At 40.2% G+C, this 24,625-nt stretch overlaps 2 protein-coding genes across 2 annotated transcripts; one reads left to right on the top strand and one right to left on the bottom strand.

Annotated features, from left to right (window-relative positions):
* Positions 1 to 9,755: 9,755 nt before the first annotated feature.
* LOC143744232 (regulator of cell cycle RGCC) lies at positions 9,756 to 13,358 on the bottom strand. The gene is made up of 5 exons (XM_077235617.1): positions 13,214 to 13,358; positions 12,913 to 13,041; positions 12,249 to 12,329; positions 11,196 to 11,258; positions 9,756 to 10,104 (listed from the first exon to the last, which is right to left on the bottom strand). Exons 1-5 carry the CDS (start codon positions 13,233 to 13,235, stop codon positions 10,097 to 10,099), a joined length of 303 nt encoding a protein of 100 aa, XP_077091732.1. The 5' UTR covers positions 13,236 to 13,358; the 3' UTR covers positions 9,756 to 10,096.
* Positions 13,359 to 14,747: 1,389 nt separating this feature from the next.
* Positions 14,748 to 19,556, top strand: pcdh20l (protocadherin 20-like). The gene is made up of 2 exons (XM_077235616.1): positions 14,748 to 14,888; positions 16,412 to 19,556. The coding sequence occupies exons 1-2, from the start codon at positions 14,868 to 14,870 to the stop codon at positions 18,893 to 18,895; spliced, it is 2,505 nt and encodes an 834-aa protein (XP_077091731.1). The 5' UTR covers positions 14,748 to 14,867; the 3' UTR covers positions 18,896 to 19,556.
* The last annotated feature ends 5,069 nt before the right edge of the window (positions 19,557 to 24,625 follow it).

The following is a 24,625-nucleotide window of genomic DNA, read 5'->3' as shown; positions in this document are numbered from 1 at the left end:
GCCCGCGCGTTTTAAGTGTTATCACAAAACGCAGGGCATTAATAAACGCTCCCCATCCATTATGATCGGGGCGTCAAATACACTTGTAAGTCTCGTGCCCGCGCACTCGCGCTCACGCTTACAGGAAGCTTTTCAGCCCGGAGCGCTGCTCGGGCGTCAAAAAGTAAAAAAAAAAAAAGAATGTTCCCCATCCCTTATGATTGGGACATCTCATATAAATCAGCCAGTCTCTCCTTTCAGCGAGCAGCCATTGCCCAGAACCGAGAGCGCGCGCGCCGTGCTTTCGACTCCGGGTCAGTTTCACAAAAGAAAGCAGGTTATGAATGTAAGTCTCGTGCCCGCCTGAGTGCGTTCACGCTTGCTAACACTAACCTCCCCCCGGGCTCCGCCCGCGCGTTTAAGTGTTATCACAAAACGCAGAGCATTAATAAAAAGCTCCCCATCCATTATGATCGGGGCATCAAATACACTTGTAAGTCTCGTGCCTGCGCACACGCGCACTAAAGCAGGGCTATACACTTCAATTCATTCGCTGTCCCCCGCGCTTTCAAGCCCGGACCGCGACGATAGTGAATGCGGAAGAGGCACACCTACTTCACGCAGAAATAGCAAAGCTGCTGTGCAAAGGGGCTATAGAAAAGGTACCGCCTTCTCTGAGCGAGTCAGACTTTTACAGCCGATATTTTCTCGTACCCAAGAAGGACGGAGCCTTCAGACCTATCCTAGATCTGAGACATTTGAACTAAGTGCTTGCGAAAAGACCGTTCAAAATGCTTACGACCAGGAAAATCCTCGCGCACGTTCGCCCGAGGGACTGGTTTATTTCTCTAGATCTGAAGGATGCCTATTTTCAGATTCAGATAGTACCCCGTCACAGGCAATTTTTGAGATTCGCCTTCGACGGTCAGGTATATCATTACACCGTCTTGCCGGTCAGCCTGTCCCTGGCACCCTGTACATTTACAAAGTGCATGGACGCGGCGCTCGCCCCCCTGAGAAGTCAGGGGCTGCGAATAATGAACTATCTGGACGATTGGCTGATATTGGCACAGTCAGAGACAGAACTGCTATCTCACAGAACAGTGCTTCTCAGTCATCTGGAAAGCTTGAGTCTCACGGTCAACTGGACCAAGAGCTCATTACTGCCCAGCCAGTCAATTTCCTTTTTAGGAATAGCACTGGACTCGGTGACCATGACGGCTCGTTTATCGACACAGCGCACGCGCCGTGTTCGCCACCTAGCCACATCTTTCCAGAAGGGCAGCTTTCTCCCTTTGAAAACATTTCAAAGGATGTTGGGCTGTATGGCATCAGCTGCAGCGGTGCTCCAGCTGGGCCTACTAGGCATGCGCCCGCTCCAACGCTGGTTGAATGCTCGCGTGTAACGCCGGGTGTCTGGCGGCCAGAAAATCAGAGTGACTCAGGCCTGCATAGCAGCTCTGCAGCCCTGGTTAGTGGCCGACTGGTACCAGCAGGGAGTAATGATGGGAACCATCTCTTATCGTAAAGTCATCTCGACAGACGCGTCCAACTCGGGTTGGGGCGCACTGTTCGAGGGCAGACCGGCCTTTGGCCAGTGGTCAGACCAGGAGAAGGGTTTTCATATAAACTCTCTGGAAATGATAGCGGTCGAGAACGCGCTGAAGTGCTTCCTCCCGTTCATACAGGACCAGCATGTTCTTGTCCGCTCGGACAACATGTCTGTGGTATCCTATGTAAACCGTCAGGGCGGTGTCAGATCCAGAAATCTCTGCAATCTGACAAAACGCCTCCTTATTTGGTCTCAGATGCACCTACGCTCGCTGAGGGCGGAGCATGTGCCTGGCCATTTGAACGACGGCCCAGACAAACTGTCCAGGGACAATGTTCCCCCAGGGGAATGGTCCCTGCACCCCAAACGGTCCAGAAACTGTGGCGCCTATTCGGCAGAGCGGAAGTCGACCTATTTGCGTCAAAAGACAACGCTCAATGCCCGACTGTCTGTTCGAAGGACGAGGACGCGCTGGCCCAGGTTTGGCCCAGCCTCCCGCTATATGCTTTCCCTCCGGTCTCTCTGTTGCCACAGGTGATCAAGAGAATCAGGGAAACGCGCCACTCGGTGCTCCTCATAGCCCCGCGTTGGGAGAATCAGATTTGGTTCCCGGAACTAGCAGGGCTGTCACATACAGCTCCGTGGCCGAATCCGGTGAGGGCAGATCTCCTCTCTCAGGCTCGCGGCACGATCTGGCATCCCAATCCAGAGCGCTGGTCTCTGCATGCATGGTTGATCAACGGGTACTCGTTGCCCTGCCAGAAGGAGTGTTGAACACAATCACGCAGTCTAGAGCCCCTTCCACGAGAAGGCTCTACGCGTCTAAATGGTCGGTTTTCTCTGGATGGTGCACCGACAGAGGTCTGGACCCGCGGACATGCGGGGTGGCGCATCTGCTCACCTTCCTACAAGAGCTGTTGGATAAGGGAAGGTCCCCATCCACGCTCAATGTATACGTGGCGGCCGTGGCAGCGTTCGCAGACGCACGGCCAGTCATTGGGAAGACACGAGTTGGCCATCCGCTTCCTAAGAGGAGCTAGAAGGATGAATCCGCCGCGCCCCCCTTCGGTTCCCATGTGGGATTTTTCATTGGTCCTCGAGGCCCTGAAAGCTATTCCATTTGAACCATTAGACATCGTGGGGTAGAAATATCTATCACTGAAAACCGTCTTTCTGACTCTCCATTCAGAGCGCAAGTTATTTCGTTGTCAGCTCTCCCAGCATCTAACAGCGAAGGTGATGTGAATCTCCTCTGCCCTGTCAGAGCACTGAGGTTTTACATTACGCGCTCCGCCTCCTTCAGGCGTTCGGAACAGCTTTTTGTTTCGTTTGGTGGGCGCACCAAGGGTCTCGCCTCCTCGAAACAGAGCCTGTCCAGATGGATAGTAGACGCTATAGCGGCCGCGTACGCGTCAAAAGGTCTGCAATGCCCTCTGGGCATCAGGGCTCATTCCACGAGAGGCGTGGCCTCTTCGTGGGCATGGTCCAGTGGAATTTCTATCCATGACATATGTGTAGCGGCGGGCTGGAGCTCCCCGTCTACCTTTGTCAGGTTTTATAACCTAGAAGTTCCTGCCTTGCAGGCTAAACTGTTGTCAGTCTGAAGGAGAGGTGTATTCTGCCCAGATATCCTGCTCAGATGACTCTCACATGACTCAGCTCTCCTGGTTGAGCTCCACTAAGTAGGGTATGTGCCATGTGCCTATACAGACCGGCGCGCTGCTCTGTATTCCCTATGTGTGCTTATGTACAAGTGATGGCCCGCATGGCTGGCCACCTTATTTTTTCCACTTATGGGGTTCCCCTGAAAGCTCGGGGTCTCATGTGGATGCTTGGCGCGCACGGCGTTGACAAAGTGTTCCCGTAGCGTAAGCTAAACTTACGCAATACAAGAGAACCTCTCGTAAGAGAACGATACTCGGTTACTAACATAACCTCGGTTCTCTCTAGAGAGGGAACGAGTATTGCGTAACCGGCCGTGCTCGCACCACGAGCGACTTCGCTTCAGTCGACGAAAACCAGGGAAGTCAGCCTACAGCCCCTAGTGTTATACGCTAAGCCACGCCCATTCTGGCGGGCTGTGACGCTATGAAGGCGTGGGCGCCCTTCATTGGGCATGACGTCATGCCGGGCTCACTGGTAGGCTGCAGTAGTTGCCCGCAGGGCAGCCAATGAGCACGCGAGATGGCCTGCTCTAGGTTTGCTAGCTGCTGCACTGCGTTGACAAGGAATACAAAATTAAGGATAATTTTTTGGCTTCAGTATCTCGAGAAGATGAATCTTTCCCGTAGCGTAAGCTAAACTTACGCAATACTCGTTCCCTCTCTAGAGAGAACCGAGGTTACGTTAGTAACCGAGTATCGTTTTATTGCATTGTTGACAACAACCATGTCAGCAATAGCATTTTCCTGAATAATTCTCCAAAATATTTTTCCTCCTGTTGGGGGCAGCTTTTGGGTCCTGTTGTAAAAATATATTTTACAGTCAAACTTCCTGTAATATATATTTGTGTAAATATGATATAATTGCAATACAAAATAAATTCCTGTAATGTTTTCATTTACTGTAAGGATGTAACTCTCACCTGTTTGTATGAGGGAAAATTCACATTACAGATGCCACTGTGGATTTTTGCAGATTGGGTGGCACCCTCATCCCTGCCTCTCTCAATGAGAGACCATGGTTCACGACATGGTCTATAAGTGTAGCCCTTATTTCATCTGACATTTTTTGTGTTCTTTGTGTTCCTCCACGCATCCGCCCTCTCCCTGCCACCCTTCTCCCTCCACGAACCCGCTTTCCTTGTTCCATTTCAAAAATTAGTCTTTCTGAGATCTACCTATATATATATATATATGTGTGTGTGTGTGTGTGTGTGTGTGTGTGTGTGTGTGTGTGTGTGTGTGTGTGTGTGTGTGTGTGTGTGTGTGTGTGTGTGTGTGTGTGTGTGTGTGTGTGTGTGTGTGTTTACTAGCAAGTCTAAAACAAGACCTGCTTAGCCTTTCAGCTGAGGCACAAGGCAGAAATCTATTCTGTTTTGAATGTGTGGTTCAGAGTTTTGACTGCAGTGTATTAGCATTTGAACAAAGTGCTTTAAATCCACAGTGTTGTGCAGGTTGTGGTTAAAGTCATGGGATAAGTGTGTAGAGTTTTGAAAACTGTTCAAGCAATGAAAAATGAACTTGAGTTCGGTCCACATGATTTGCTGCTGTGCAGACTGTAGTTAGAGTTTTGCACATGTAGCTCCAGCTGTGCTCACTGTCGTTTAGCAATCGAAAAAAACTGTGAATGTATTTAACTTTCAGACCTCTGTCAGTTAAAAGACAAAACTGCATGTATTTTGTGGAAGAACGTTGTTTTGGTTGTGCTTGGGCTCTCTGTATTTATGGATATGACGAGACACGTATGACATATGTATGCAATTTCCCATCAGGTCTAAGATATAAACACTTATAATAGACTTACCATAGTGAACCAGGGTAAGAAAAAAACACATTATAGAAGAAGGATTGCAGATGTAGTGACTCATTATTTAAATGTAGTTAATTTTAGAAGTTACATAGTGTATCTACAGTCATGGTAAGAATTAATGGCACCGCAAAAATCTAACCTTTCATTGAAGTAAAAGAATTAAAAGTGGGGGGGAAATCACGTTATGAAATAAATGATTTTCGCCAAAACACGTTGGCCACAAATATTGGCACCCTTTTATTAAATACTTTTTGCAATCTCCTTTTTTTAAGATAACAGCTCTGAGTTTTCTCTTATAATGCCTGATGAGTTTGGAGAACACCTGACCAGAGATCAGAGATCATTCCTTCATGCAGAATCTCTCCAGATCCTTCAGATTCCCAGATCCATGTTGGTGCTTCTTCTCTTCAGTTCACTCCACTCATCAGGTCAGGGACTGGGACGGTCATGGCAGAAGCTTCATTGTGTGCTCCGTAACACATTTTTGTGTTGATTTTGATATTTGTTTTGGATCGTTGTCCAGATGGAAGATCCAGACACGGCCCATTATTAGATTTCTAGCAGAAGGCGTCAGGTTTTGATTTTTTATCTGTTGATATTTGATAGAATTCACGATGCCATGTATCTGAACAAGAAGTCCAGGACCTCCAGCAGAAAAATAAGCCCACAACATGAAAAGATCCAGCGGTATATTAAATTGTACACATGGGGTACTCTTTATCCTTGTGTGCACAAAACCCATCTAGTGTGTTTCTGCCAAAAAGCTCTTTTTTTAGTTTCATCTGTCCACAGAAGCCTGTGCCATTTGAAGTTCCAGTCATTCTAACAACTGAATATGTTGGAGTTTGTTTTTGGAATAGCGAGAAGGATTTTTCTTGAAACCCTCCCAAACAACATGTGGTGATGTAGGGGTTGTTTGATTTTTTTTTTTTTTTAAATAAGCTTTCTGACCCCCAAGACTCAACTAATCTCTGCAATTCTCCATCTGTGATCCTTGAAGAGCTGTTGGCCACTCAAACTCTCCTCCTCACTGTGCACTAAGGCAATATAGACACACGTCCTCTTCCTGGCAGATTCATAACATCTTTAGTTGATTGTAACTTCTTAGTTATTGCCCTGATGGTCAAAATGGGGATTTTCAAATCTTTAGCTATTTTCTTACAGCCACTTTCTATTTTTTTTTTTTTTTTTTTTTGATGCACATCAGAACTTTGGTTTTACTCATTGTGATGGATGAATAAGGGAATTTGGCCTTTGTGTTTCCTCATATTTAAACTCCTGTGAAACAAGAAGTCATAGCTAGACAGTTTCATGTTCCTAGTCACCCTGGTGTGCTAAAAAAAGGTAAACATTAATGGGAATATACTTCAGAGATATTTTACTCGTAAAAAAATTCTAGGGGTATCAATAATTGTTGCCAACGTGTTTTGGAGAAAAACATTTATTTTATAATGTGATTTCCCCCCCACTTTCAATTCTTTTACTTCAATGAAAGGTTAGATTTTTGGCAATTTTTTGAATGAAAGATCAAAAGGATAAACAATGCAGATTTATTTTTTACAGCCAGTTTTGATCATATTTACCAGCGGTGCCATTAATTCTGACCATGACTGAATAATCTATTTTTAAATTGTATGAATGAAACCGCTTGTAAACACGTTATCACTTGAAAAAATTAAATAATTTGCAATATGAAATATTATGCAATTATTTAGGACATTTCTCCTTATTTAACCTTTTTGCCATAAACGTTTCCTTAAAATTAGGTCAAGTAAGTACCCTATATCCCACACTTTTTTCTAAAGTTTACAATTCAGCCAGTTTGAAGTAGACTGTGAAGAAAACGGTGTGGTTAATACTTTGGCTGTAAGGTCTAACCCAGTTTTCACAATCAGTCTTTTTGATGTCACTTTTCTTCTTCACAGGACAAAGTGTTATTTACTATTTTCTCAGCTCACACACCCATCGCAGGAAGCTGTAAACACTGTGTGTGTTTGTGTGTGTGTGTGTGTGTGTGTGTGTGAGAGAGAGAGAGAGAGAGAGAGAGAGAGAGAGAGAGAGAGAGAGAGAGAGAGAGAGAGAGAGAGAGAGAGAGAGAGAGAGAGAGAGAGAGAGAGAGAGAGAGAGAGAGACAATGGCAAAACTGCTGTTTCTCTCGACCCGTAACACATCCACTCACACTGCAGTTTTGACAGTCAGGACATTTTGGACCATGAGTCTATTACCAGGAGCATAACTGTGTCCCACAAGGAAGGAAACAAACTGAACAAAATGTCTTCAGAAAAACTTCTCTGTCTTTTTTTTTTGTTGGGAAAAATTAAAAAAATGTAACTGTCTCGAGTTCAGTCTGACACGTTCTATGACACTGTGGGAAACATGGAATTACATACATGAGATTTCACAAATCCTACCTCTGATGGAGTTTTAGATTCTTTAAACCCGTTCACTGGTGACGTAATAATCACATGCTTGGAGCATTTATTGTAATAATAAGTGTTCTCATAAACGTCTGGAGCAGTGATTGTGTCAGCACACGAGACTTTAAATCAGAATAGCAGAGGCACTGGGAAACAGTGCAAAAGTGGAAAGAGGAATTTCACAGTTTCCACTGTGACCATAAGACGTGCTTTCACTCGTGCTCCGTTGCATAATGTCTCACATCTGCTTCATTATGTAATATATGAGACTACAGTCTGCTAAAAATGAAGTTACAAAAGTACCCTGTAGGTACTTACTGTACTGTAAGGGGGAAATTTTAATTCATACAAAAAAATTTTGGACACTTAAAGGGATAGTTCACCTAAAAATATCCAGTCTGTCATTATTTACTCACCCGTCATGACTTTCTTTCTTCTCTGCAGGGTAAAATATACAATAGAAGACAATAGTAACTAAAATGCTGGTTATCAACATTCTTCTGAAAATCTTCTTTATATGTTATGTTTCCCAGAAGGAAAATCATACAGGGTAATTTAGAGTAAATTATATTTTTAAAAAAAATATTTAAATTAAAAAAGCATGGACGACAACCCATTAGATAAGAAAGCAAGTATAATATACAACCTGTTTGATGTTTTCTCTAATGCTGTAACATTCATGCATTTCAAGTGCATTCTCTCTTGTGAAAATACCGCAAACAAGAAAAAAACAGTGCTGGTTTCGACTGCAGTGCAGCTTCAGTTTCCTCTTTCATCCGCTGCAGAGCGTCTATACATATCTGTGCACTTCCTTTTCTGAACAGAGATGGTTTCACCAGGACCATGACCTGAATCGAGAGCTGCAACTGTACAGATACAACTAGATCATGCATTTGAGATACACTCAGTCAAGCAAGAACTCTATGTTAGAGTTTAGGGCTGGGCTAAAAATATCGATTTTAACTCGATTTTCTGTTTAAGGAACCGATATTAATCATTAAAGTCCCCCTGTAGTCAATCATTATCCCTTAAAACTCATCTTTGATCACCAAAATTACATATTTAAATGTTTTTTCCTTGAAAATAAACTCGATGGCCTTGCCTTAATTAGTAAACGCGGTTCTATGAATATGCAAATGAGCCCCGCCTCCACTCACTCACTCCCTCACTCAGAGATCCACTCATTGACGATCACACATTGATCTGATTGGTTACAAGGTAGTTTGTGACGTCAGAAACACCAGCGATTTCAAACCGTGTTTTTGAGACTGTCTTTGGTTCACTGCAGTTTTAAGCAGAAAATACTCAGCAATGCTGTCGACTTATGAATGTACTCATGGTTTGTCTTATTAAAGCATATTAAAAACACCACATAGACATATAAACATTATTAAACGCTTGATTTTCACCACAAGGGGATTTTAAATCCGAAGAATCGATCTTTCTATTCTGTGCTGTTTTCAGTTGATGTGTGAACAAGTGTAACTCCTCCCATCCAATTAATCGCAGTAAGATTTGTAGTTTGTTACTTATGATATGAAACAAAGTTTCAACCTTCTTCAATTTTATTATGAAATTCAAACATTAAATAATGTTTTGGTGCTGCTTACTGTATCGTGACAGATCACTGTAACGCCTCAATTGAACCGATCATCTCTTCCGCTTTACTGCTATTTACAGCTTGAAATAAACATCAATGAACATCAGAAGAAATAATGAAAGATACAGAACAACTTACTGAAATCAATCGTGTCTCAATATAATCGATTCAGCGTTTCAACCGCTGAAAGACGTCGTGAAACAGCTTGTAAACAACGTCATGTAATTACATTTACCTCAGAAAATGCACTATATTGCATAATCATTGTATTTTTACTTAACCAGCCACCATTTAAATATTTAAATTAAAAATGAGTAGAAACATAATTAAGTAATTAAAAATGTATTATTATAACGTGGTTATTGCAATTTAAACATCAGTGATGTAGCAACTGGGGTTCCCTGTATAGTTTACAGCATTAGTTGAGATCTATTTCCATGTGGAATTGTGCCATGTACAGTACCTGGCATAATATATCCCAATTAATCCATATTGAATCGAAATCGAATTGAATCATGACATTTTTTGTCAATGCTCAGCTTTAGTTAATAGTTAGGTGAATCTCACTAAACTTGTCCAGGTCATATTTCACTGTGAAAATACATTTTATTAAGATTTTTTGTATTATGACTTTCTCTTGTCAGATATACCTAATTACCCTAAATAATTATGATGTAGTTATTCCCTACATTAAATGTGTTTAGTTCCTGATATAAGAAAAAAAAACATTTATTCATTTTTAATGCAAAAACCTTTATTATTTAAAAATTCTTTACAAGGTGAAATTAAAATTGCACATTATGTTAAACATGGTAACACTGATATTTTTACAAAAAAAGTAATAAAAAAATAGCTATATCAACAAGTCTTCATTATTTAAACAAAATTGTGCTTTTTTATATAGAAAAAATATATAATTATTTATTAAAATAAAACATCTACTGAGAAACTTGGAAGTTTGTGACAAATGAGAAAGACACAGTAAGCTCGGTTTCCTTAGTGAATGTGGGAAAGAAGCCTTCAGTTTCCTCATGTGGAAGCAGAGATTCTTCAGGTGCTCCGTCCTCTCCCGTCAGCTCACATCTCTGTCAGACACACAAGATTGTGACAGCTCAGGTCAGGGCGTGAGAGATCATGGATCTGGGGAGTTATGATTCATGACTGTCACTCCACTGATAGTGGAGCATGCTGGGAGTGAGCGCTGTTTAACCACTGGCCTTTGTTAGCAATAAGCATATTAACATTATCGCACTGATGGACATTTTACCTTTATTTGTCAAGAATGATGTTACAAAAGTTTGTAGGTCTTTCACTAAGCACAATGTGACAAACAAGATAATGGGTGTTAATCCCATCCAGTTATGCCAATTGTTTTCTGTTATATTATCTACTAGTAGATATCATATCCAGTTATATTGCAGAGACATATGAAAGTAACTCTATAGTCCCCTCGGGTCCTGAGGTTTGTTATCGCCACAACACTCGCGGTTGGTCAAACATTCACTGCGTAGAGAATACTTTTGGACTTGTAAAAAATTATAAGTTATCATCATAAGATATATAAATATGTGTTTTTACATTGCTTTAACTCATCAAGTTAAACTATTTTTTTCATAAGCAATACTTTTTTTTAAGTCAGTTTAATGTAACTTAAGTTGAAATTACTTAAACATCCAAGTTGATTGTACTTAAAAAATTAAGGCAGCAACTTTTTTTTTTTACAGTGATATACTATGGGTGTTTTGATCTAGATTAATACGATTCTACACTGTAATTCTGATTATGCCACATCATGCTTTCAAAAGATACATTCTTGGGAAAAAAGGTCCAGCGAGGGTTTATATAGAACCCTGCGGTTCTTGACTCAATTCTGTCCGGAAAAAAAGTTCTATATAAAGGAGAAAATTTCTTAAAATTTACTTGGTACAATTTTTTTCTAGCAATGAACTATGTTTACGAGCTTTTTAATTCAGAAAAAAATTATGAAATAAAAAATTAAAACAAAATTAATTCATTACAACTAAATCCATTAAATGAAACGTTGAAAGGTTCTACATGTAAAGCGCCTTACGGAACCCTTTGAGGTTCTATATAGAACCTTTTCTTCTAAAGAGTGATTGAGTTGCATTTTCAATTTTAATATAACATGTGACCAAGCACCAAACGGTGTTTATACCTGCAAGCTCTCTGTCCAGGTTTTCAATGAAGCTCTGTAGGTCGCTGGTGTCCCCGAGCCTGGCTGTAAAGAGCAGAGAGAGAGACAGAAGACGTGAGCACACTGGAACGCTCCAGACTCCGTGGAAAAGGCATTTCCTCTGGAACATTCCAGCCAGAACGAAATGTGACCCTCTGAATTACGTAAGGCAAAACAATAGAGTTTCCCTATGCACGATAAAACGCCACGTTCAAATGGTTTTAATAAACCAAGGTCACAGGTTTGATTTTGACATTGGTGGGTACATACATTAAACAGCTCTTATTTCAGTGTTATTGTTAATTTGGTGGATATTTCAGAAAACCATTTGCATTCATTCTAACAGCAGAAAGTATAGAAGATGCTCCTGCATTTTAAACGTTCACATTCTGTTTTCACTCCATTCCTTGAATGAGTGGGGTTTACTAGCGTATTTACTCAAGCTTCTCAGGTAATGTCATTGGTATGACCCATTTCAGGTGTGAACAAAATTACAATCAGAGCTATAGAAATGTCTATTCACATTTACAAGCATCAACTTTCTATAACAAGCCTTAATTAGAAGAGCAAAAGAGATTGTTAATCTCAGTGTGGCCCAATAAAGGTTAGACACAGATAGACAACAGTGGATATATATGAATATATTATAATTGTTAAAATTATTGCTGGATATTGGCAAGGACGTGTCCCCAGCATCCCTAATAAATAAAATATAAATTTTAAATAATAAAAATAACACAACAAAATTAGAATTACACTAGTAAAACGCATGCATATAGATCATATTGCACTGACTGATTGATTCAACTGGTTTTTAAGATGTCTTTTCTGGTTCACCGTCTTATTATCATATTCAATTCCATCACACCAGCATTCATGCATTCTGTAGCCAGATCAAAAGCATCAAAGAAGAACAATCCTCAAACAAGGCTAGAATAAGACGGACGGAAAGAGCACACAGGGGTTCGGGCCACGGGAGGAAACACCATGTTTAGTAAATGTGATGGCGCCTACTGGGGTTTGTGATGTTAATACCTTTTGGTGCCGAGGTCAAGCTTGCGATGTGGAGCTCCTCTTGACTGGCATTCAAACTGTTTGCCAGCGAAGCCTCACTACCTGGAAAGACACAGAAGGGTTAATGTCTGCCTCATACATCTGAATGCAAGGGTGGCTGAGCCACACAAGGGGATTGATATCTCAAGAATAAAGCTTTCTTACAATCAAAGGTTAACTAATGCATTTATTCTTTTACATGCGGATCAAAACAAAGAGAGATGTGAATCACATTAGCAAAGCTATAGAAGTGTCTCTGTGTGTGGGTCGGGTCTTTATAAGAGGCAAGACTGCCCACAGAGCCAAATCTAACAAAGACAATGTTTGTTTTTTCAAAAGTTCAAGAAAGTTTTATTTTATGATTAAAGCTAGTCTGCATTAAGTATATTTGAAGCTATTGAAGTCTATGGTTTGTCCTCATTTAGTGAGAATGTGGGTGTGTGTTTCATAAAATGAGAGAATCATATAATCCGTTGAACTAAAAAAAGTTCTCTTTAGATAAAGAGTTTTTACAGCAAATTGTGAAAATAGTGACTGGTGATAGAGAAATATGAGGAAAACATCTAATATATTTTAAGTAGTACAATAAAAGGCTCTGTGTATGTGCATTAAGTATGCTGTGCAGTTTGACAGGTAGTGTACTTACAGTAGTCTGAATCATCTCCATCACTGGCTCCTGTGTGTCTCTTCACATCTCTCAGCACGTGTTCAGAGCTCAACTCCTTCACAACATCATTAAACTCCTGCAGCAAGTCTCCCAGCTCCAAATCCAACTCTACAATGCACATCTTACATGTGAGAATTGCTGAACAAAATAATGAGGAATCATTTTCAACTATTTATGACTCTACATGAAGACTGTAAATACATACAATAATTAATCAAATCTCCTTGATATATATCACATTTGAAATATGGAATTTTATACAAGAAAAGCTTAAGCTTACCAGAATGATTTGGTGTAGACATCGTGATGTTCTCTATAGTCCTGGAAACTGATGATTCTTCTTAGACGAATGCCAGGGGTCCTCACGAGTGTGTATTTAGACTTCGCCCAGCACACAGTGTGTCGACCAATCACAGCACGGCGTGGTCTCCGTGGTCACAGTAAAAAAAGTTTCCCTTTCTCCTACACACATGACGTCACATGCGGAACGAGAGAAAGCGAGTTTCCGATCACTCCTTTCACATCATTATTCACTGGAAGAGAGCATTTCTCCCTGACAAACACTGTCCAATAAAAGCAGACAGGTATACTTAAAGATTCTACTCAATGACTATGCAACCAACTTACAAATTGCTTTTATTGTTGATTTCTCTAACTTATGTTTATTTTGCTTAATTTATTGTACCATTGAAATCAGGTTATATCTTTGGGAGAACTTAAGTTATCTTTCTCCTTTTATAAAATGTGATTTAAACACTTCATTAAAATATACATTTCTTTATTTTTTTCTGGGAGTGACAATGCTATTGAGATTGTTGTTTATTTCTTTGTGTGGCATTGTAATAAAAAAATAAAAAAAATCCACAAAAACAGATTTCTCAAGACTTTGCCTAGATTTTATGTCTTTATTGCTGAGATGTCCCTTATTGTAAAATATCTTAAACTTGTTGATAACAATAAGAACAGGTTCTTACGAATTAGCTATTTCTTACACATTTTTCTTACTGGTTGAGGTGCCATATTTTTTCTGTTTCTTTTCTTGCAATTAAAAAATAAATACATTTCCGACCTCTCCTCCAGTCTACTCACCCACTTTTAGTGCAGTTATGAACCTTTAATCATTTCCGAAATGCAATGCCTCTTTAAGTGTTAATAACTTTCCTTTCCCTAAATTATTTGTTTTACTATAATTAACTAGATGGTTTTTTTATGACCGTGGCTGTTACCATAGTTGCGGAAATTTTGGCGGAAACTGAGGTTAAGTGTTAGTAGGAGTATTTTTTGTAAGGGCTGTTATCATTCTTAATGTATGCATATCACTTTTTATAGCTTTTCTTTTTTCAGTAGTTCCACCATACACCAAAAAAAAAAAAAAAAAAAATGACGCTGGCTTTACAGAATATTAATGGAATATAACTATGTGGCTAGAATATGAACATGAGAGCCATCAGATAAATGTGATATCACGGGTGTCCTCACGATGGCGTCACTGAGACATAATGACAACATAGCAATAATACAAATATAGAAGTGCATTTTGTATTGAAATCCTCAGTTCCAATTCATTTTGGTTCGGGAAAGCAAAACTGAACATCAACAACTGAAATGAAAAGGTATAACTACTATAATCTCTCCTATTATAGTTTAGAGTGAGTGTGTTATTATAAAGCATTACAGGGAGCTTATATGTTGAATGGGGGAAAATGCTTAACCGCAACCCATCTATCATTAAAACGCATTCAGGCAGAAAAACATCCCGTCAGACCAGTATTTTCCGCTTTCACCCAACGGCTTTATAATCGAAGGTTAATCTCGAGCTGCTCACCTGTCGCACAGGTACGCGGCGCACTCCCGACGCATTTCACGTGCGCTCTTCTCGTGCTCACAGAGCTCAACATGTTCCTGAAGAATGGACAGCTCAAAACCACTACATTATGAACTGGACTACTCTACAGGTCAGTGTCATATACAGGACTTTACTCGGTATTATTATAGTATTATTATATTTTCAGAAAAAAAATATTTCGCTTATTTTGGCGTTGAACGCTAAGTCTGTCAGGCGTTACACGGAGGTAAAGTCCACAAAAGTCAGTCTGCATTCAGTGTGGGGATTAACTAATTATTTCATTCGGTGGTTTCAAATAGACAGGCACATTAGACTACTGTATACAAAGAAGCAGAAAATAAACGTCTAACAGTTTAAAAGGACAAAGTCTAATAACCTACTCAAAATGTGTTGCTGGCACTTTCCATGAATAGAGCACAAATTGGTGTCCCATATTTTTATTATATATCATGCAATTTTTGAGCTTAACTATTCAACCCTGTTAGTTTTTACATAATTAATTATTTGGGAAAATATATGCTTATCAAACATACACATCTGTTGCAGAACCTGTTAAGCCCCTTAGTGTACATCTGTCACCCTGCTATTTCCTTGAGAACGTTTAACCTTTGGATTTTATTAATGTTTTACAGGATGGTTATTTCTAGAATATTAAGAAAATAAACTATATATATAGAAACAATATAGAAAAGGCCTGGGGAAAAAATGACAAAATATATTTTATTTAATTTAATATATTTAAAGGTTACTAACACTTTTATGGTTACACTTTATTTAAGGTGTCATTGTTAGTGTAATTATGTGTTTAAGTACTGAGTAATATTAAGTAACTACATGTATTTACTATAGGGTTAGGGTAAGATTAGGGTTGGGTTGAGGGTTAGTTGCATGTAATTATCCATCGTTTACTGTTATTACTATGATAAGTGTAACAAGGACAATGTAAAATAAAGTGTTACCCACTTTATTTTAGTGTCGTTGTTACACACGTTAAATGTTACTAGAGTAATTACTATAAATTGTGCTTAACAACATGCAACTAACCTAAACTGCACCCTAATCTTAACCATAACCCTATAGTAAATACATGTAGTTAATTATTATTACTCAGTACTTAAATGTATGATTACACTGTAACAATGACACCTTAAAATAAAGTGTAAATAAGTACTGAGTAATAATAATTAACTACATGTACTTACTATAGAGTTACAGTTAGCATTAAGGTCTGGTTTACTTGCAATAATTATGCATAATTTACTGTTATAGTAAGTACATGTTGTAACGTGTAACTACATCACTATAAAATAAAGTCTTACCTATTTAAATTGTGGAAGAAGATGCATTGTTGGGGGATGCATTCATTTTTTAAGAATTCAAGACCTATTTTGTAGTCTGTTTATGCAAAGTATGCAGGTTTTTTCAAACTTATTTCAGATTATATTCTAAAGTAAACTCTCTTGCTGCTGGAACATCAAGTAAGTCTAAAATACAGCCTTTGCAAAAACGCATTCAACAGGGGAAAAAAAGACTGGCTTGGTGGTTAAGGATTACACAGTGTGGTTAAACTTTCATATGGAAAGAAGGGTGTTGCTTTCTTTCAAGTAGTAAGTTGCTTCTCTTGTTTTGCAGTGGGTGCTTCTCTTGGCATCTGCAGGGCAAATCCAAAGCCTCGGAAAACTGTATTTTACCGTCCTGGAGGAGCAAGAAGCGGGCGTTAAGATCGGAAGCCTAAGCAGGAACTACTCGGCTCCATACCAGCTCCGCGACGAGACGCACATCAGGGTGGACGAAAGCACAGGCGATCTGTTCACTAAACAGCGCATCGACAGAGAGACCTTGTGTCCAACACATCAGGACACGGACTGCACTTTTCCGAACACTGCACTCGTGGGTCTTAATTTCGATTTGGTGCCGATAATAATTGTTGTGGATGATGTTAACGACAACGCTCCTTTTTTCGAGAGGAACGAGATTAATATAGGCATACCTGAAGATGCATCAAATGGGACGGGTTTTCCACTGGATGACCTGGCACAGGATAAGGACACTGGCAATAATGGCTTGATACATTACCATTTAAAAGGCTCCGATGGCTTTTTTGGCATTAAACAAAACGGGTATGGACTTGAGCTGGTGGTACAAAGTGAACTGGACCGGGAAACTCAGGAAAACCACTTTTTGGTTCTTGTAGCAGTAGATGGAGGTTCAGTGCCACTCAGCGCTACAGCTAATCTCATTGTAACTGTGACCGATGTTGATGACAATTGCCCAGAGTTTGACGCCAATAGCCCCATCATAGCCACTGTGGCCGGATTAGGAATCAAGGGTGCTGCGGTGGCACAGCTAAAAGCCACAGACAAAGACCTGGGCCAAAATGCCCAGATCACTTTCTCCTTCAGCCGTCAGATCTCAGACAGGGCCAAAACGCTCTTTCACGTGGACGGACACACAGGTCTGATCAGCCTAGCTGTTGATGTGCAGGTTGACAGTTCTGAGAAGCACATGTTGAAAGTCCTTGCGAACAGCCCACTTTGCCCCCCTGCTCAAACTCAGGTAACCGTAGACATTAAGCCGCTGGCGAGTCCAGAGCCGACCATAAAGATCAGGTTTGTCGCAGAGCATAAAAACCAAGTGATTGTGTTACAAGAGAACGAGCCCCCCACCGTCTTGGCCCTCTTGGAGATACAAGACACCTCTGGTGATAAAGGTACTCTGTCCTTAGAAGCAGACAGCATGCCATTTTCTTTGAAACCGCAAACAGGCAGCTATTTGCTTTCAACTTCAAAACCTCTAGATTTTGAAAAGTGCAGGGAGTATGATGTTACAGTAGTTATTTCTGATCCTCACGGGACACGGCTGCAAGGAAGGAAAGTCATAAAAGTGGTGGTTGAAGATGTGAATGATAATGCCCCGAAGTTTGATCAAACACGATATGAAAAGGACATTAAGGAGAACAACACGCCTGGAATGTTTCTGCTGAAAGTGCAGGCGACAGACGCAGACGCAGATCTGTTTGGCAAAGTAAAGTACAGGCTTACAAACGAGGGGCCTTTCAGTATTCATGAAGAGACCGGCGTGATTTCGGTAGCAGAGTCGTTGGATAGAGAACAGCAGGAGACGTACATCCTGAGTGTTCTTGCCCGGGACGGCGGCGATCCTTCACAGGAGGGCTTTGCTCTTGTGTCCGTGAACGTACTGGATCTGAATGACAATCCACCTGCCTTTTCAACCCCACATTTCTATTTTTTTGTGTCTGAGAGCCTTCCACGACTTTCCCAAGTTGGGAAAATCCCAGTAAGTGATGCCGATGATGGAGACAACGGAAGAATAATGGATGTGCGTATTTTACATGAAAAGGTCCCTTTTGCTATAGACCTGGCACAAGGATCGCTCCGCAGCACTGGTGAGGTCGATCGTGAGAAGCAGGATCGCTATGAGCTTCTGGTTGTAGCCGTCGACAGCGGCAGACCGGCTCTTTCCACTACGGTGAAAATTACCGTTTTTGTCGAGGATGTCAATGATAATCAACCCCAGGTCCTTCTTCCTAGCAGCAACCTCTCCTGTCTGACCATATCTCCAGCTACACAAGCAGGGAGCATGATAACAAAGATATACGCCATTGATGAGGACTCGGGAATGAATTCGGACATCTCTTACCAAATTGTTGCGAGTGAACCGGCTCTCCAAAGCCCCTTCCAGATTGACCAGCAATCAGGAAACATCACACTGGTCCAGCGCCTGAGCGGCGAGGACTACGGCATGCACCACCTCTTCGTAGTCGTTCGCGATGGAGGAAAGCCAGACCCGCTGCAGACCACCGTGTGGGTCAACCTGCTGGTCAACGAGACTCTGGAGAAATGTCAGGTGAGCGCAGTGCCAGAGTTCCTGCCAGCGACGCTGCCGCCTCCGATGCCACTACCTGTCAAAGACTGCAGAGGCGAACCAAACGCCTGGCTCCTCCTTCTCTGCGGCCTGGGCATGATGATCATATCGGGCGGTGTTCTTCTGGTGCTTGCAGTGGTGTTTATTAAGCACAAACACACAAAAAGGAAAGTGAGAAAAAAGAATACATGGGAAACTGGAAATATCTGTGAACTGAAACCTTTAAACTAGAGCGATATACCAGTTAAATGATTATGTATAAAAATATAACAAAAGGTGTGTGGGGGGGGGGGGGGGTATGGGGGGGGGGGGGTAACCTGCAAATAGTTTTAACTGACTTGTACTTTTGGTTAGTATTGTATAGTAAGCTTGTTTCCGCCACAGAATAAAATATAAAAGGTATAAAAGGAAATTGTGACTTTTTATCTCACAATTCTGACTCTTTTTTTTTCTCAAAATTGCATGACAAACTCACAATTGCGTGTTAAAGTCAGAATTGGGTGATTTAAAGTTGCAAATGTAATAAAAATGGGTTAAGTTGTGAGAGAAAAAAAAGGTCAGAATTGCAAAAATTCTGAATGTATAACACATTTGCAAGTTTATATCTCAATTCTGACTTTATAACTCACAATTGTGAGTTTATATTCCGCAATTCTGAGAAAAAAAATTCAGAATTGTCAGATAAAAAGTCACAATTACCTTTTTTATTTATTTTTTATTTTGTGGCGGAAACAAGCTTCCATAGTATTATAATAGAAACATGATACTAATACTAAAATATAAATATATTAGTATTCGTTTGGCATAATTTTAGAGTCCTACTTCCTTTTTCTAAGTTAATGTGTTTATTTAAAATAAAATAAACTCTTTACATTTTCAATATGAAGATAAAGGACTGTGTTCTGTTAATTCTCTGGCATCAATGGTGTGACTGGAAGTAAAATGAAAATACTTACTGGTGCAGTCTTGCAGAAAAAAGTGCACTTGTTTGGATTGTTCTCTTGTTTCTCGTCTTGTGAGTCATTGTGTCGCCGCCGTGAGTTTATGAGAGGTTGTGCTGTATAATCTGATGCATTCAACATCATCTAGATCATGGAGCAATATAACTGTTTGTCTGCTACACTGATTTAAACCATTGGCTATGAATTCAGCCATTCCAAAAATGAAAATATTGATTGACCTTGTTTATTTTCTTAACACCAGCTCTTATTGTGACTATTTCATGTTCACCAAAAGCCACATAACATTTTAGGCATTGTTCTAGTCATCACATCATTCTCAATTCGTGGCAGCATAGTTAGCTAAATCCATAATGCTGATTGATGTTAATGAAATAAACAATGATGGCTGAATAAAGAAGCATTACCATTGGGATACATTGAGATGTTCTTGAGTGAGCTTGAACTTTATCCTTGATGACCTTTAGCTTTACACATTATAAAACAGACACAAAATTAGAGATTGACCGATATTGAGTTTTTATAACTGATTCCAATTATTTACATGTTAACCGATAACCGATATACAGAACCGACATTTATCCGGTTAAAGCTGCAGTTCGTAGTTTTTCCTCTTTGTCGCCATCTCTGTTCGAAATCTGCAATTGTAGTTTTTCGCGGAATTATCAACTTTAGTGGGTTGTGCTTGGGCTTGGCACAGCGTGGATGAATCCAATGTTTCGAGGAGAATGTGCGGCTGTCAGTCGCCGCGCCGGTGTGGATCCTGGCATTCACAATCACAGATTATACTTTTTAGAAGTATGACCAAAATAAGAACTTTCACCGGAAAATATCATCTGAACAAGTAACATCCACTTTTGTTCTGACAAACTAAGGGGAAAAAAGCATTGCAGTAAATTGCGCTGAAGTGTCAACTAGTCTCTCCCTTGTGAAGGCCTCCTTCCCTTTAGCTCTGTACTGATAAAACGTTGTCGGGATAATTCCGATTCACGTGGCAACGCGGAAACGATACAAAAAAATTCTCAGAGCACTGTTTTATGCAAATGAGCAGCCGGATCGCATTTAAGAATTTTCTGTTAGAACGGTGTCGTGTTAGCGGCCCCTAAGTTAATAACTAATGATCGTTGCGACGGAAGTGAATCAATCAAAACTAACTTTAGCTGGACAATAACTTTATTCTAGAGTTGTTGTAAAGCCAAAACAATCTCTGTTACTTTAATTTCCTATTATCACTGTAAAGCTGCTTAGAAACAGTCCATATTGTTAAAAGCGCTATATTAATGAAGGTGACTTGACTTGACTTGACTGGCTGATTATATCAAACGATAGCTTATCATATCACGTTAAACCATGCAAATTATACTTTCTTCTCAAATTGTTAATGTTAACAACATCAGCATTGCGTGACTACATTTAATGCCCTTCTGATATTATCCTTGTTTTCGCATGGGCCCGGTTGCAGTCTCTATTTTTCTTTAGCCACTCAGAATCCGAAGTGTTTTGTATTTTAAAACGGGTGAATCTCCAGTTGTCACTGCTGATTGTCGTTTGATCCTTTCTGGATCCGCCATCAAATTTATATGTTTAATTATAAAAGGTGCTTTGAGAAAAGGCTATAAATCTCCTCATCCAACATCCTCACACTCATAGTCTACTAGCCGAGACTCTTCTTTATGTGTACAGATGTGACGTAATGACGCAAAGACATGCTCGAATTTCCCTCTGAAATCCACCAGTACCACTGGAATTAAAATCATTATTACAAGCTTACCGTTTTGAATCGAGCTAAGCAGAGAGTTTTGAACACTGGCTGGTTATGTACTTGCTCAAAAATGTATTTTGGATAATTTTTAACCCAAAAAAGTTACGGACTGGAGCTTTAATTTAGCACTTTTTTTAATACTGTAATTTCTGTTATTACACTCCTTCCTTGCATAGAAATCACACACTTCTAATAGAGTGTGAAAGAGTGCCAAAAAATAAAGAGCACTGTAACTAAAGTGTATTTTTAAAGGTAAACAAATTGTGAACAAATAAAGCATGTAAAAAATAATTCTGACAAATTTTTTTTTAAAGAAAGCATACAACATTCTAAACCGCCTGAATAAATAAAACATTGCAAACAATCAAGTCCTGCCACTTTTTTCTGTGAATATTAATGTTTCACTTAGAAATATGCCACATTAGGGAAGCAAAATGGGTTTTGTGTTGATTGATTTTAAGTCCAAACTCAAATTTCAAGAGCTCAGCTTAGATCTATCAAAATTCAAATAAACTAAGCAATAATATGCACAATCAACAAATGGTTTCCATTGTGACTAACAGCACATGGAGTTTAAATCACTGTTTGATAGCTAATGCTGTGGATAAACCTCCTGAGAAAGGGTATGAAAATCTCAAGGAATTGTAGTAAAGGTTGTCATACATCATTCATCTCAAACCCGCAGGTTTCCTGTAGTGTCTTCCAACCAATAGTGCCTTTCTCAGCCCATTCAGGAGGTTCAGAGACTCAATAAACGTGCATGGAATGAGGAAACTGTAAATTATTCTCTTTTGAATGCCAGTGATTTGGACAAGATTATGCATGAAAGAAATTGTAAGAACTTTACATGTTTCTTTATACAAGTAAAAATAAAATAAGTGTCCAATAAAACAAGTTCTTGAAAGAAAACAAAACAGATACCATAATCATATACAGTTCCCAAGAAGACTTGAAAGGAGTTTTATCAATGACACAAAACCAAAAGCATGTTTAGGCAGGTCTGCTGAGTGCCGGTGGAATGAGAAAGCATTTCCCTAAAGAAGATATGAGTAAGAAAACACTGTCAGGTAACTGTCATGTTTCCACATACGGGCTAGAAAGATACTTCATGTATGATTCTTGAATTGCATTAATATCCATTGCTGCTCCTCTTCTTTAAATGCCTCAAGCCTGTTTTTGATCCTTCCACTTTTTACGGCCACTAAAAGATAAATACTGTCATAAAGATAAATCGGGTGTTAAATACTTTTAACTATTTGTACATATTTGATCTGCCCTCAGTTCAAATGAGCTCATGAGACAACGTTATATTTTCCAAAAGCATAAAGAGTTATGCACCTGCAAACATAACAATGTTTTAAATCAATGCATCAATAGAAGGATTTACTGTACTGTGTTGGTAGGTTGATTGGTATCAGATGGTAATACTGAACTGAATGCTTAAAATTTAGCCTACCTTCAGGTATTAACTTCAGCATATTTCAAAAACACTATGACTGCCATATTGAAAAAATAGCACCATGTTTGGTACTTATTAACTCACATTCCCACAAGTTAATATGTTGTGGCCTCAACATGCTATGATATTATGTTATGGCCATGACAAAAAATAAATGAACAGTGGAATGTAACGCATAGGAATGAATTTCACTATCACTGAATGATGTTTTAATTTTTTTAACTAGCATTTGTTATTCTAATCAGTGCTGGCAGTAACTGATTACATGTGATCTGGATTCAGATTCCAAAAATTAAGTACTTGTAATTGGATTGTTTTAAAATACTTTTTTTTAAAATACTTTTTTTTTTAAATACTCATAGTCAGACAACAGTTACTTTTTCATTGATTACATGATTATATGTTATTTTCACAATAGCAGTAAATTATTCATAATTTATTGATTCTCCCTACTACTTCCAGGTTTGTGAAATTGCACACACAGACCAGCCACTAGTGTGGTTGTGACTGGTCACTATGAAAAATACAGTATTATAAATGCAATACAATACCCATGTGAACTGTAACATGATAAATTCTGTCAGGAACGTCTCCGGTTACTTAACTGTAACCTTGTTCCCTGAGAAAGCGGAACGAGATGCTGCGCTGCTCAGCGCATTGGGAACATGAGAACGGCGGGGAGCAGAAAGCCTCAAGAGTGACAGGATGTACAGCCGAAAATGGAACCTTAGGCAGCTAATCAGGATGTGGATGCAAAATCACTTTTTTTACCATTCCTGGGGCAAAGTCTAAGCAGGATGGCGAGATAGACAGAGCCTGCATATCCACAATTCTTTTCAATGAAGTTATTGCCATTAGAAAAAAAAAATTTAGAGTCAGAAGTTTATCAGACGCATAGGTTCAAAGGGGGTGTCAACCAGGCCCTCGAGAACTATAGCTAAGTCCCAAGAAGGGATCTTGGTTCTTACTGGAGGCCTCAGTCGCCTGGCTCCCCGAAGGAAGCGAGAGAGCAGAGGGTGTCTGCCAAGTGGCGCCCCGTCAACTAAGGCATGGCAAGCCGAAAGAGTGGCCACGTAAACCTTAAGAGTGGCAGGACATGTGCCTGTTGATAACTTCTCTTGCATGAAGTCCAGCACTGAAGCAATCTGGCAGTTAACTGGATCTACATTGTGTTCAACACACCACCTTTCAAAAACACCCCATTTACCGGCATAACTTTTTCTAGTGGAGGAAGCCCTAGCACTCAGAATGGTCTCAATAGCATCCGGCGAAAGCCCAGTGTCTCTTAATTGGTACCCCTCAGGGGCTAAACGTGAAGATTCCACAGGCGGGGCCTGGGATGGAATATCGTGCCCTCCGCCTGAGACAGACGGTCTCTCCTCTCTGGAGAGTAATTAAATAATTTCCCTGAGTGTAAGAAACTTGCCCTGGGCCCAGAGAAAAATCTGCCTCGCTATTCTGTTCAGGTTGCGTGAGCGCAGACCTCCCTGGTGATTTATATAAGAGACTGCTGCTGTGTTGTCCACCCGCACTAGGACATGACAGCCCCTCAATTGATGGAGAAAATATTTCAGAGCCAGAAATATGGCCATCAACTCGAGGCAATTGATGTGCCAATCGAGCTGATGATCCTCCCATTCCCCTTGAGCTGGACAGCCATCTAACACCGCTCCCCAGCCCATCAGGGAAGCATCTGTCGTTAGCAGTCTGCAACGACACGGCGCCCCTAAAGTGGGACCCAAGGCGAGGAACCGGAGTCTAAGCCACAGAGATAGTGTCGA

This window comes from Siphateles boraxobius, unplaced genomic scaffold (assembly GCF_051911475.1).
Source record: "Siphateles boraxobius isolate OS27281-9 unplaced genomic scaffold, OSU_SipBor_1 2, whole genome shotgun sequence".
Lineage (NCBI taxonomy): Eukaryota > Metazoa > Chordata > Actinopteri > Cypriniformes > Leuciscidae > Siphateles > Siphateles boraxobius.
This window is presented reverse-complemented; position numbering and strand designations above follow the sequence as displayed.